A 13,815-nucleotide genomic window follows, 5' to 3' on the forward strand; every position below is an offset into this window, starting at 1 on the left:
CTGTGTTTTCATTTTGTACAACTATTGAACTGACATGTGTTCCTAATATTTTGACACTGTAGTTAGTGGGCTTGGCTAAATAACAGAAACACTTTCAATTCGATTCAGTTTAACAGCATCACAATGACTGTCCAGGTCAATCACCACCTTTGTGTAACTGTTTCTGCAATAACTCAACATCATTTAGATCAGAATGGCTTCACTGGTGTACCTAATGAATTTGACAGGGAGTGCATATATCAGCCACATTCAGTTTCCAGACTGTCTCATGTGTTCATGTGTTCACTGAATGTGCATTTTGCTTCTCATTTTGGATAAATTTGATAACTTTAAATTCAGGTTCCATTTGATAACTTTCTTCTTCTCAGTATTATCTCAGTATGATGTTGATCTGTGCCTTCAGTTTTACCTTTGATGGGATTCAAGTGTAAAAGCTGTGATCCAGTATGAAGCTGAGGTCAAAGGTCATTACAATGCTTTTCTCATTAACTATCATAGTTAAATAGGATGAATAAAGTAGGAGAGAGTCAGAAAGTCTTCTTTAAATTTAGCAGTGATTAATGGGAAGATGAAGGTTTTGTGAAATATCATAAAACATCATCAGCATACAAGTTGATTTTATGATGTTGTGAATAATGCCTGAGATGTTGAAGGATTTAAACTGGAACGATCAGGTTTCAGTAACCCTGTAGTGTCTGATAAACACGATTAATTTGTTTATTTTTGACAGATGCAGTGTATGATCTGAATGAAGTTTTTAACCAACGTCTGGTTTGTGTGTTCCTTGAACTGTATCAGTCTCTGCAGTAGCTTCCAGCTGCAACAGTCACTTCAGTTTCTGTTCAGTCTGACTGAGGGAGGTTTTTGTACGATGATTTTTCACTGTGTGAACACAGCTTGACTGTTGATCCAGTGTTCACTCTGACAATAATAAACTGCTGCATCTTCAGTCTGGACTCCACTGATGGTCAGAGTGAAACCAGAGTTTGATCCACTGCCTGAAAAACGAACTGGTATCCCTGATTCTCCAAGTAATCCGAGTAATCAGCAGTTTAGGAACTCCTCCAACTCTCTGTTGGTACCAGGCTAAGAGGTGGTAGTTGCTCCAAAAATTAACATCCTGACTGATCCTACAGTTAATGGTGACGATTCCTCCCAGACAAGAACTCACTGATCCAGGCTGAGTCACTGTGACCTGGCCTCTGGACTCTGAGGATACAGAGATAAAAACATAAAGCAGCTTGATGGTTTTGTGGGCTTCATTTCAGAGGGACGGATGTTGATAGAGGAGAGGAGTTTGATTCTCTGGACTTTACCTGTGAAGCAGCAGCAGAGGAGAGTCCAGATGAGGACGCAGATCAAAGTCATGTTTTTGATGAGGAGGATTTCTGTGGCTTCTGTTGTCATGAAGGACAGCTGTCAGTCATCCAGTCTTCAACTCTCAGGACTATAAACTCTCCCAGAGCACTGGAGCATGGTGCTGCTGATGCAAAGTCACTCTCTATGGAAATGCTCTGAGTGACTCCAACAGGCACTTGGATCACTCTGATCATGACGTTGATCAATGGATCAATCACTTCATTCTTGGATATTGATCAGAAATGTGTCAGTGTTCATTTGTTTGTCTGTGACTTGAGGTCGACTGAAATAATTCATATATTTTTATTAATTCTCTTTATACAGATGTCAACGTAACACTTGGAGTTAAATTAAATTATTATTTTAATCATTAGATTTATTATGATCTCAGATAGACATGTGTTTGATACTTATTTAAATTGAAAGGATTTAATAAAGTCCTTTTCTATTAAATATTATTATTTATTTAACTTAACAATTTGATAATAGTGATTGTATTCATCAACTTTCATAATAAATAAAATAATCCAAAAGATGTGAATCTGTTTTCAACACTTTAACCACTAATGTCATGAACTGTGTGATCTGACAATGAGTTTATTGAGTTTGTTTGTTTCAGAGTCAGAGAGCCGTGTCTCTCTACAGTCAGAGGTTTTTGTACGGCGCCTCAATGAGTTTGTATCACTGTGGTACACGTTCGGTGGAGGAACCAGACTGGAAATTGGAAGTAAGTCAAACTTAAATCTGTTTTATTTTAGGAGTTATTCTCTCTTTTTATTTCCTTGACTTTTTATTCAGGAAAACTAAACATCTTTCCATGTCATATTTTTGTATTTCTATTTCTGAACAAGTGACAAATTTGACATCAGATATTTCAAACTCATATCAATGAATGTAAAACATTAGTGTGGTTCAGAGGATAAATCCTTCTTTGTGTATTTAATGGTAAAGTTGAATTTTGAGGGCTTGTAGGTTTAGTTCAGTCTGACAGAGTCAGAGAGCCATGTCTCTCTACAGACAGAGGTTTTTGTACGGCGCCTCAATGACTTTGTATCACTGTGGTACACGTTCGGTGGAGGAACCAGACTGGAAATTGGAAGTAAGTTTCTACTGTATTTAATACTAAATACTAGGTTGTAGATTCATCTTGTTTTAGTCTTGATGTGTTTCTCTCTCCTCATGGAGGTTAACTCAGATCAGCTTTGATCACATTTGATTTTCACGTTTGTGTCAAAGTGAAATTTCAAAGCTTGAAGTGTAGAAAGGATGAAAGTTGATTTCTCCTATGATCAATTTCTAATGTGACATCAAAATAACTGTTGTTAGGATGGATTCAGTCTGACTTTCTTCAAGTCAAACTGGACAGAGTGAAGATAAAGATGGGGATTTGTAAATGTATTTTTATTTCACGTTGACTTTGAAATCATGTCATCATGACAGTTTGTTAAATCATGAAGATCATTTTGTGGCAGTGAGCTGCTTGTTTCCACTAAATCCTTTAAAGTCATGTATGGTTGACATGTTGATGATGTTGAGGCCAAAGTTTTCTTGGAAATGTTGAGACATGTGCTTGTTTAGTTTCCAGTGTAGTTGGACATATTTCAGGTCAAAGTGGATGATGATTGTCTCTGTGCTGATATGCATGAGAGCTTTGTGAAAGGGAAGTGAAACAATGTGTGAGTGAATGAGTGGTGGAGCAGAAAAAGCATCTGACAGAAACTTGTCCAACTCTCTCACAGTAAAGATGTCCAAGTGTCTGCTGTTTGATTGACAGCTGTGTGCTCCCTGTCCTCCTAGGTGATGTCCGTCCCTCCCTGACAGTGCTGCCTCCCTCCGTGGAGGAGCTGGACCAGGGGAAGGCCACGCTCATGTGCCTGGCCAACAAGGGCTTCCCCTCAGACTGGAGTCTGTCCTGGAAGGTGGACGGCAGCAGCAGCATCAGCAACGGGGAGCAGAGCAGGAGCCCCGGGGTGCTGCAGAAGGACGGCCACTACAGCTGGAGCAGCACCCTGAGGCTCCCTGCAGACCAGTGGAGGAAGGTGGTCTCTGTGACCTGTGAGGCCAGCCAGGGCTCCCAGACTCCGCTCTCAGAGACACTGAGGAGAGACCAGTGTTCCCAGTCCTGACCTGACTCACTGGGACTCTCACACTGCTTTCACTCTCTCTCTGCTCTCTGGCTTTTCTTTCACATCTTCCAATAACAGGATTTACTGGCTTCTTGCTGTGTTTCAATGTTGTTTCACTGCTTCTAAATAATAAAGATCTGCTCATCAACTCACTTCTTCTCATGTCGACTCTTTTCAATCATTTTCTCTGAGTGATGAGGAGAGAAACTGAGATGATCAAACAGTTTGTGACTGAGTAAAGGAAGTGTAAGGTTCCATCATTTCTATCTCTATCCAGAATCCTGTTGATAAACTCAGTGAAACAAAGTCAGCGTCCAGATGTTTTAGTCTCTATCAATCTGAACGTCTCATGACTCTAAATCATAGGTCTTCAACAGGGGGTCCGTGATCCCTAGGAGGTCTGCAGGGGTACTGTAGGCGAGTCACAGAATCTTTTGGTGATTAGAAGTTTTTCATATATTTTTATTAATTTCCCACAAAATTAAATGAGTTTAAATCCACATCAACATGAATCATAAATATTTTAGTGACAGGATAAACGGAGGTGGTCTTTCAGTCAGCACTTCACTTCAACAGTCACCGTTTTACACAGAGCGCCACAGTAGACCTGTCAATCTAAGCCTCCTGCACACAGTAGGCCCCGCCCCTGTCATTGCTGATCCAATCAGGAGGCTGCATATTAAACCCTGATTCTGTCATGTTCCCTGCATTTGGCCAAGAGTCTGTTCAGTCCCCAGATGTGATCCAGACACAGAGAAGAGAAGCTAACAGTGCAGCTCGCTCCCATCAGCCAACTACTGAGGCCTAAATGTTTCTGTCATTCTTTGTCTCTGCTACATTTAGCTGTTAAAAGGTGAAGGTACATATGTTTATGGCAGTTGCACAGCCTCCCTACTGTTGCACGTCTGAAATTTGAACCTGTATCAACTGAATAGCTAATACTAAATGCAAAATGATGACAACATATATTTATAAATAGCACTAGTGTCATGATTGTGTGTCTCTGTGTCATGTTTTGAGTTTCTTGATTTCCTGTCTGTTGTGTTTCCTCATGTGTCCTTGACTACTCGTTGGTTTCTCCCCGTGTGATTGTCCTGATCTGTCTCACCTCATCCCTCTGCCCCTGTGTGTATTCATAGTCCTGCCTTCCCTTTGTTCTTTGTTGCGTCATTGTGTTGTTTCCTGGCGATGTTTCTGTCTTGTGTTACTTCTATGCCTCATGTTCCTGTGGTGTTTGTCTCCTAGTCTTTTTCCCTACTCAGGTATCTACGTTTTGTGTTTTTTGGATGTAGATGCCTTGATTGCAGCACCTTTTGTTGTTTTAATATAGAACACATATAGTAGGTAGGAGGTCTCTACTTAATCTCTCATCAGTTTGGGTTCTTGACCTGAAAAATGTTGAAGACCTCTGATCTAAAATGTTTCTGATCCAGTCAGAGTAGATGATGGAACAATGAGCCTCTGAACATTTTATAAGAAAAACCATTCGTCTATTTCGAGGAAATATTTTAAATCACTTATTTTAAAATAAACAATAAGTTCTATCTTGAAAAAATGCAGTGTATGAAGTTTTTAACCAACGTCTGGTTTGTGTGTTCAGTGAACTGTATCAGTCTCTGCAGTAGCTTCCAGCTGCAACAGTCACTTCAGTTTCTGTTCAGTCTGACTGAGGGAGGTTTTTGTACGACGCTTTTTCACTGTGTGAACACAACCTGACTGTTGGGATAGTGAAAACTCTGACAGTAATAAACTGCTGCATCTTCAGTCTGGACTCCACTGATGGTCAGAGTGAAGTCAGAGTTTGATCCACTGCCTGAAAAACGATCTGGAATCCCTGATGCTCTATAAGTTGACCAGGAAATCAGCAGTTTAGGAACTCCTCCATCTCTCTGTTGGTACCAGGCAAAATAGTGGTAGGTGCTCTAATAAACATTCTGGCTGGTTCAACAGTTGATGATGACGGTTCCTCCCAGACCAGAGGTCACTGATCCAGGCTGAGTCACTGTGACCTGGCCTCTGGACTCTGAGAATACAGAGACAAAAACATAAAGCAGCTTGATGGTTTTGTGGGCTTCATTTCGGAGGGACGGATGTTGATAGAGGAGAGGAGTTTGATTCTCTGGATTTTACCTGTGAAGCAGCAGCAGAGGAGAGTCCAGATGAGGACGCAGATCAAAGTCATGTTTTTGATGAGGAGGATTTCTGTGGCTTCTGTTGTCATGAAGGACAGCTGTCAGTCATCCAGTCTTCAACTCTCAGGACTATAAACTCTCCCAGAGCACTGGAGCATGGTGCTGCTGATGCAAAGTCACTCTCTATGGAAATGCTCAGAGTGACTCCAATAGGGACTTGGATCACTCTGATCATGATGTTGATCAATGAATCAATCACTTCATTCTTGGATATTGATCAGAAATGTGTCAGTGTTCATTAGTTTATCTGTGACTTGAGGTCGACTGAAATAAATCATATATTTTTAATAATTCTCTTCATACAGATGTCAGCGTAACACCTGGAGTTAAATTAAATTAGTATTTTAATCATTAGATTTATTATGATCTCAGATAGACATGTGTTTGATACTTATTTAAATTGAGAGGATTTAATAAAGACCTTTTCTATTAAATATTATTATTTATTTAACTTAACAATATGATCATAATGATTGTATTAATTAACGTTCATGATAAATAAAACAATCCAAATGATGTGAATCTGTTTTCAACACTTTAACCACTAATGTCATGAACTGTGTGATCTGACAATGAGTTTATTGAGTTTGTTTGTTTCAGAGTCAGAGAGCCGTGTCTCTCTACAGTCAGAGGTTTTTGTACAGCGCCTCAATGAGTTTGTATCACTGTGGTTGACGTTCGGTGGAGGAACCAGACTGGAAGTTGGAAGTAAGTCAAACTTAAATCTGTTTTATTTTTGGAGTTATTCTCTCTTTTTATTTTCTTGACTTTTTATTCAGGAAAACTAAACATCTTTCCACATAATATTTTTATATTTATATTTCTGCAACAAGAGACAAAGTTGACTTCAGATATTTCAGACTCATATCAATGAATCTAAAACATTAGTGTGGTTTAGAGGATCAATCCTTCTTTGTGGTGTTAATGGTGAAGTTGAATTTTGAGGGCTCGTAGGTTTAGTTCAGTCTGACAGAGTCAGAGAGCCGTGTCTCTCTACAGTCAGAGGTTTTTGTACGGCGCCTCAATGAGTTTGTATCACTGTGGTTGACGTTCGGTGGAGGAACCAGACTGCAGCTTGGAAGTAAGTTTCTACTGTATTTAATACTAAATACTAGATTGTAGATTCATCTTGTTTTAGTCTTGATGTGTTTCTCTGTCCTCATGGAGGCTAACTCAGATCAGCTTTGATCACATTTGATTTTCACGTTTGTGTCAAAGTGAAATTTCAAAGCTTGAAGTGTAGAAAGGATTTAAGTTAAATTCCTCCTATGATCAGTTTTGTAATGTGACATCAAAATAACTGTTGTTAGGATGGATTCAATCTGACTTTCTTCAAGTCAAACTGGACAGAGTGAAGATAAAGATGGGGATTTGTAAATGTCTTTTTATTTCACGTTGACTTTGAAATCATGTCGACAGTTTGTTAAATCATGAAGATCATTTTGTGGCAGTGAGCTGCTTTTCTCTGCTTGTTTCCACTAAATCCTTTAAAGTCGTGTATGGTTGACTTGTTGATGATGTTGAAGCCAAAGTTTTCTTGGAAATGTTGAGACATGTGCTTGTTTAGTTTCCAGTGTAGTTGGACATATTTCAGGTCAAAGTGGATGATGATTGTCTCCTTGCTGATATGCATGAGAGCTTTCTGAAAGGGAAGTGAAACAATGTGTGAGTGAATGAGTGGTGGAGCAGAAAAAGCATCTGACAGAAACTTGTCCAACTCTCTCACAGTAAAGATGTCCAAGTGTCTGCAGTTTGATTGACAGCTGTGTGCTCCCTGTCCTCCTAGGTGATGTCCGTCCCTCCCTGACGGTGCTGCCTCCCTCCGTGGAGGAGCTGGACCAGGGGAAGGCCACGCTCATGTGCCTGGCCAACAAGGGCTTCCCCTCAGACTGGAGTCTGTCCTGGAAGGTGGACGGCAGCAGCAGCATCAGCAACGGGGAGCAGAGCAGGAGCCCTGGGGTGCTGCAGAAGGACGGCCACTACAGCTGGAGCAGCACCCTGAGGCTCCCTGCAGACCAGTGGAGGAAGGTGGTCTCTGTGACCTGTGAGGCCAGCCAGGGCTCCCAGACTCCGCTCTCAGAGACACTGAGGAGAGACCAGTGTTCCCAGTCCTGACCTGACTCACTGGGACTCTCACACTGCTTTCACTCTCTCTCTGCTCTCTGGCTTTTCTTTCACATCTTCCAATAACAGGAATTACTGGCTTTTTGCTGTGTTTCAATGTTGTTTCACTGCTTCTAAATAATAAAGATCTGCTCATCAACTCACTTCTTCTCATGTCGACTCTTTTCAATCATTTTCTCTCAGTGATGAGGAGAAAAACTGAGATGATCAAACAGTTTGTGACTGAGTAAAGGAAGTGTAAGGTTCCATAATTTCTATCTCTATCCAGAATCCTGTTGATAACTCAGTGAAACAAAGTCAACGTCCATATGTTCTAGTCTCAATCAATCTGAACGTCTCATGTCTCTAAAAGGTTTCTGATCCAGTCAGAGCAGATCTTCCTGGAATAATAAACCTTTGTGAACACCTCATGATAAATCATCCAGTCATCTCACTGTTTCATTCATTAACTCACTAGTAGAACCTCCCTGGCCATTTCATTAGGTACACTAGTGACATCAGTCCTGCTCTAAATCTAGTCTCCATGAAGGTTGTGTTGTTCAGCTTTAGTTTCTAATGACTGAGATGTTGATTCAACTGTGTTTTCATTTTGTACAACTATTGAACTGACACGTGTTCCTAATATTTTGACACTGTAGTTAGTGGGCTTAGCTAATTAACAGAAACACTTTCAATTCGATCCAGATTAATAGCATCACAATGACCATCCAGGTCAATCACCACCTTTGTGTTACTGTTTCTACAATAATTCAACATAATTTAGATCAGAATGGCTTCACTGGTACCTAATGAACTGGACAGGGAGTGCGTATATCAGCCACATTCAGTTTCCAGACTGTCTCATGTGTTCATGTGTTCATGTGTTCACTGAATGTGCATTTTGCTTCTCATTTTGGATAATTTTAATAACTATAAATTAAGGTTTCATTTGATAACTTTCAGTTTTTCTCTATAAATTTACGTTTTCCTTCTTTAATAATGACTGAAACATTCTGACTCTTTAAGGTTTTACTTCATTACAATGATGAAGTGATGTGATAAACTGAAAGCTGATCTGAACTGATTGTCTATTAGAGACTAATAATGAGTAGAGATATCTGCTACTGTCCATGACAACAAACACTTTGACAATTAATGAATAAACGTATTTTAGATGTTTTTCTTTTTAACTGTCACTGTTAAATAAAATGTATAAATAGGAGTCTATGATCTTCATCAAGTTTTTAACCAACGTCTGGTTTGTGTGTTCAGTGAACTGTATCAGTCTCTGCAGTAGCTTCCAGCTGCAACAGTCACTTCAGTTTCTGTTCAGTCTGACTGAGGGAGGTTTTTGTACGACGCCTTTTCACTGTGTGAACACCCACTGACTGTTGATGTAGTGATAACTCTGACAGTAATAAACTGCTGCATCTTCAGTCTGGACTCCACTGATGGTCAGAGTGAAGTCAGAGTTTGATCCACTGCCTGAAAAACGACCTGGAATCCCTGATTCTCTAGTGTTAGTATATTTAATGAGAAGTTTAGGAACTCCTCCATCTCTCTGTTGGTACCAGGATAAATACTGGTAGGAGCTTTCAACATAAACATTCTGACTGCTCATCAATATATAAGTGATGTTTCATTTTTAACATGTGGTGATCTGGTTGTGTTTAGAAAAAGATTTAATGTGAAGTAGGAATTAGTTTCAACAGTTGGAATAAAGAACTGGAGAATTAATGTGTTAGTGTTCAGTGAACTGTATCAGTCTCTGCAGTATTAAGTAGTATCTCCAATACATATAATAATTGATAAATGAGGTTTTATTTTAACTTGAAGGAACTTGATAACTTCGAGTTTTTCTTCATAATTGTAGTTTTGTTATGTAACAATAACTAGAGCATTCTGAAAAGAAAAAATACACATGTTTGTATTTCTTTGATCGTTTTATGATTGAAATTAATGATTGAATGATTATTGTTTACAAATATTTACAGTATGATGTTGATCTGTGCCTCCAGTTTTACTTTTGATGGGATTCAAGAGTAAAAGCTCTGATCCAGCATGAAGCTGAGGTTAAATGTCATCACAATGCTTTTCACATGAACTGTCATAGTTAAATAGGATGTATAAAGTAGGAGAGAGTCAGAAAGTCTTCTTTAACTTTGAAACTGACTAATGGGAAGATGAAGGTTTTGTGAAGTATAACACAACATCATCAGCATACAAGTTGATTTTATGATATTGTGAATGAGGCCTGAGATAGAACTATCAGGCTTCAATAAGCCTGTAATGTCTGATAAACATGATTAATTATTTTATATTTGACAGATAATAAATATATTAAATACAATAAAATTTGTCATTAATAATGCAGTGTATGGTCTGTATGAACTTTTTAACCAACATCTGGTTTGTGTGTTCAGTGAATTGTATCAGTCTTTGCAGTAGCTTCCAGCTGCAGCAGTCACTTCAGTTTCTGTTCAGTCTGACTAAGGGAGGTTTTTGTACGACGCTTTTTCACTGTGTGAACACCCACTGACTGTTGGGATAGTGGAGACTTTGACAGTAATAAACTGCTGCATCTTCAGCCTGGACTCCACTGATGGTCAGAGTGAAGTCAGAGTTTGATCCACTGCCTGAAAAACGACCTGGAATCCCTGATGCTCTAGTGCTAATATAGTAAATGAGAAGTTTAGGAACTCCTCCATCTCTCTGTTGATACCAGGCTAAATACTGGTTGCTGTCAACATAAACATTCTGGCTGGTTCTACAACTGATGGTGACGGTTCCTCCCAGACCAGAGGTCACTGATCCAGGCTGAGTCACTGTGACCTGGCCTCTGGACTCTGAGGATACAGAAACAAAAACATAAAGCAGCTTGATGGTTTTGTGGGCTTCATTTCAGAGGGACGGATGTTGATAGAGGAGAGGAGTTTGATTCTCTGAACTTTACCTGTGAAGCAGCAGCAGAGGAGAGTCCAGATGAGGATGCAGATCAAAGTCATGTTTTTGATGAGGAGGATTTCTGTGGCTTGTGTTGTCATGAAGGACAGCTGTCAGTCATCCAGTCTTCAACTCTCAGGACTATAAACTCTCCCAGAGCACTGGAGCATGGTGCTGCTGATGCAAAGTCACTCTCTATGGAAATGCTCTGAGTCACTCCAACAGGGACTTTTTTGGTGTGAACCATAGTATCAGCTCTCTTCTCTTGTTGTTGCTGATCTTGTTGTGTTCTCTGTCATATACTCTGTGGGTTGTTATGTGTCAAATTGTCCTACACATTTTTTAAAATGCTCCTCTGTAGCTTTAATTCCTCTCCTCAGGTTTGCCCTAGTCATATTGTTTGGAGAGAGATAAATTGATCCATTCATTCAATAAGCAATCAAGAACACATCATGTGTCCTTGATTGCTTATTGGTTTCTCCTGGTGTGATTGCCCTCTTTAGTTTCACTCGTGTCTTGTCCTTTCGTTCACTGTCAGGTCGATGTGTTCCTTCTTGTGTTGTCTCCTGGTCTTGTTCTCATCCTCTGTTGTTTCCTTGCCATGTTTCTGTGTTGTGGATTTTCGAGCCATGTTTCTTCAGTTCATTTTTGTCTTTGGATTTGCCTGGCTGTCCCCAGCACCTTCTGTTTGATTTTTGTTTATTATTAAAAGAACAACCGTTTTCCTGAATCCCCTGCCTCATCATTTGTCCTGCACTTGGGTCCTCCCTTTAAATCCTACAATTCCTTGACAGAACGTTGCGACCACTAAAGGACCTAGCAGACTTTCTTATGAAGAAGCGCCCAAGAAAATAAGGCGATTCATTTCAAATAACACTGAACTTATACTCGAATACAAACCCTGGTGCACAAGAAAGTTTCAGCTCCTTTTGAGGACACTTGTTTTGCCATAAGGGACCTTGTGGTTTCCATTGGAGGCAGACCTGCTGGCAGGCTGCTGCAGACGGGCTGGTCTGCCTATCACCTAGTCGCATGTCCTCAGCTAGCTGGCCACCGGCACCTGTCTCCACCACGAGAGTGACCACCGCTCCAGCCCCTGTCCCTGCTCATGTTCCTGTCATGAGGGCGGCCATCCGCCTCTGTTCTTGTCCCCACAACGCCCATACCTGGACCTTCACAGTGCTGCCCGTCCAACCCACCTTTCTGTTCCTGAGCAGCTGGCTGCACCTGTCTCCAACTGTCCTGCGACTGTAGCACATTATTTTTAAACATCAGACATTTGCATCAAAAGCAGTTTTATTGGAAAACGTGGGATGTGAAAGTGATGTGAAAGATGATAAATTCAAATTGAATTCAAGTTTTTTTTTTTTTTTCAGCAAAGCAAGAGAGAAACAAGAGTCAGTGTGAAAGTTTTCTGAAGGTTTGATGTGTCCCAGCACAGTCTCAAGAGCATGGAGGAGATTCCAGGAGACAGACAGTTACTCTAAGAGAGCTGGACAGGGCTGTAGAAGATCCTCCACCCATCAGCAGTACCGGTATCTGGTCCTTTGTACACGTACACATACAACAAGTATACGTGAAGTGAAATGATTGTGCTCCTGAGTCAGTCTTTTTTAAAATGAAAACATAAATAAAAGGTCCATGTTCTAAATAGCAGAGCTATCATTCTTTTAAACATAAACACTTGGTAAAAGTAAGAAAAAATCAAAAAGAAATCTAAATGTAAACAGTAGCATATTGCACATTGGGTTATCTCACTACAATTACTTCACTTGTGGTGAAGAACAAAAAATAGATCTAAAAAAGCTATGTCTTAAACTAGACTTAATATGATCGTGATTTAAATTAAAATATCATCAGCATTTGTGTCATTTCATGATTCATATTTGTATTTGTCAAACCTCTGTTGGTTTGGTTTCAGTGCAGCTGTTGATCAGTTCCTCTTCAGCTGAGGGAGGTTTTTGTACGACGGTTTTTCACTGTGTGAACGGGAAGCTGTTACTCTGCTGACAATAATAAACTCCTGAATCTTCAGTCTGAACTCTACTGATGGTCAAAGTAAAGACAGATCCAGAATAACTTCCACTGAAACGATCAGAAACTCCAGACTGACGGTTTGTAGCATAATAAACAAAAAGTTTAGGAGCTTCTCCGGGTTTCTGAAGGTACCAGTGGAGGTCGTTACTGATACTTAAACTGGATCTACATGTGATGGAGACAGACTGTCCTGGAAGAACAGACTGAGATCCAGGAGACTGAGTCAGGATGATTTCTCCTGATGAACCTGGAAAAGATGAAAAAGAGGAGAAGAGTTATTGAGACAAATCCAGCTTGGAGAAAGATGATGAAGATCCAAACAGAAGAGGATGATTTGTTGAAGATGGAGAATAGATGGAAGAAGATGAATGCTGCTTTCTTCAGTGTTTCTCCATCATTGTGCTCAACCTGGTTGCATCCTGAAGCAGCAAAGTTTTCAGCAGAGAGTCTCACCCTGAACAAGGAGCCCCAGGGTGGCCAGCAGTAGAGTCAGTGACATCATCATTGTGCTGCCGGCGTGTCAGTGGCTGTGAAAGGCCTGGACAGCCACTGATCAACACTGGCCTCTTAACGGCTGGGAGCAGAGAGGCAGGACACATATGCAAACACACAGAGTCAGTCAGCTGCAGCTGGACAACACATGACATCATGCTGTTTCCCTCTCACTGTTAATACTCCACATATTTACATATTCACATCATGACATGTGGAGGATATTGATGGTCTGCTAGGAAACTGATCCAGTGACTTGTGGACAGCTTGGTTCTGGAAGATTCTCTTTGTGATCATTCTTATTGAAATTAATATTAATGAGTGAATGATTATTGATCACAAACATTTATGATGTTGATCTGTGTCTACATTTTTACTTTTGATGGGATTTAAGACAGAAAACTGTGATCCAGCATGAAGCTGAGGTCAAAGGTCATCATTGATTTATCTCTTAATGACAGTTAAATATGAGTGAGAAAATAAACTCCACCTTGACTTCAGATGTAATTCTCATTTTGGAGAAACTTAATAACTATAAATTTAGGTTTCATTTCATAACTTTC

At 40.1% G+C, this 13,815-nt stretch overlaps 4 gene segments (V, D, J or C); 2 read left to right on the forward strand and 2 right to left on the reverse strand.

Moving 5' to 3' along the window:
* Window positions 1–1,875: 1,875 nt before the first annotated feature.
* On the forward strand, window positions 1,876–3,637 carry LOC125019617. The segment is given in 2 exon segments: window positions 1,876–2,086; window positions 3,157–3,637. Coding segments are annotated over 2 exon segments (465 nt in total).
* Window positions 3,638–6,234: 2,597 nt separating this feature from the next.
* Window positions 6,235–7,944, forward strand: LOC125019614. The segment is given in 2 exon segments: window positions 6,235–6,385; window positions 7,464–7,944. Coding segments are annotated over 2 exon segments (465 nt in total).
* Window positions 7,945–10,297: 2,353 nt separating this feature from the next.
* On the reverse strand, window positions 10,298–10,786 carry LOC125020310. The segment is given in 2 exon segments: window positions 10,298–10,626; window positions 10,734–10,786. Coding segments are annotated over 2 exon segments (381 nt in total).
* A 930-nt stretch (window positions 10,787–11,716) lies between these two features.
* Window positions 11,717–13,380, reverse strand: LOC125019620. The segment is given in 2 exon segments: window positions 11,717–13,007; window positions 13,214–13,380. Coding segments are annotated over 2 exon segments (360 nt in total).
* Window positions 13,381–13,815: the final 435 nt, after the last annotated feature.

This window comes from Mugil cephalus, chromosome 14, assembly GCF_022458985.1.
Source record: "Mugil cephalus isolate CIBA_MC_2020 chromosome 14, CIBA_Mcephalus_1.1, whole genome shotgun sequence".
Lineage (NCBI taxonomy): Eukaryota > Metazoa > Chordata > Actinopteri > Mugiliformes > Mugilidae > Mugil > Mugil cephalus.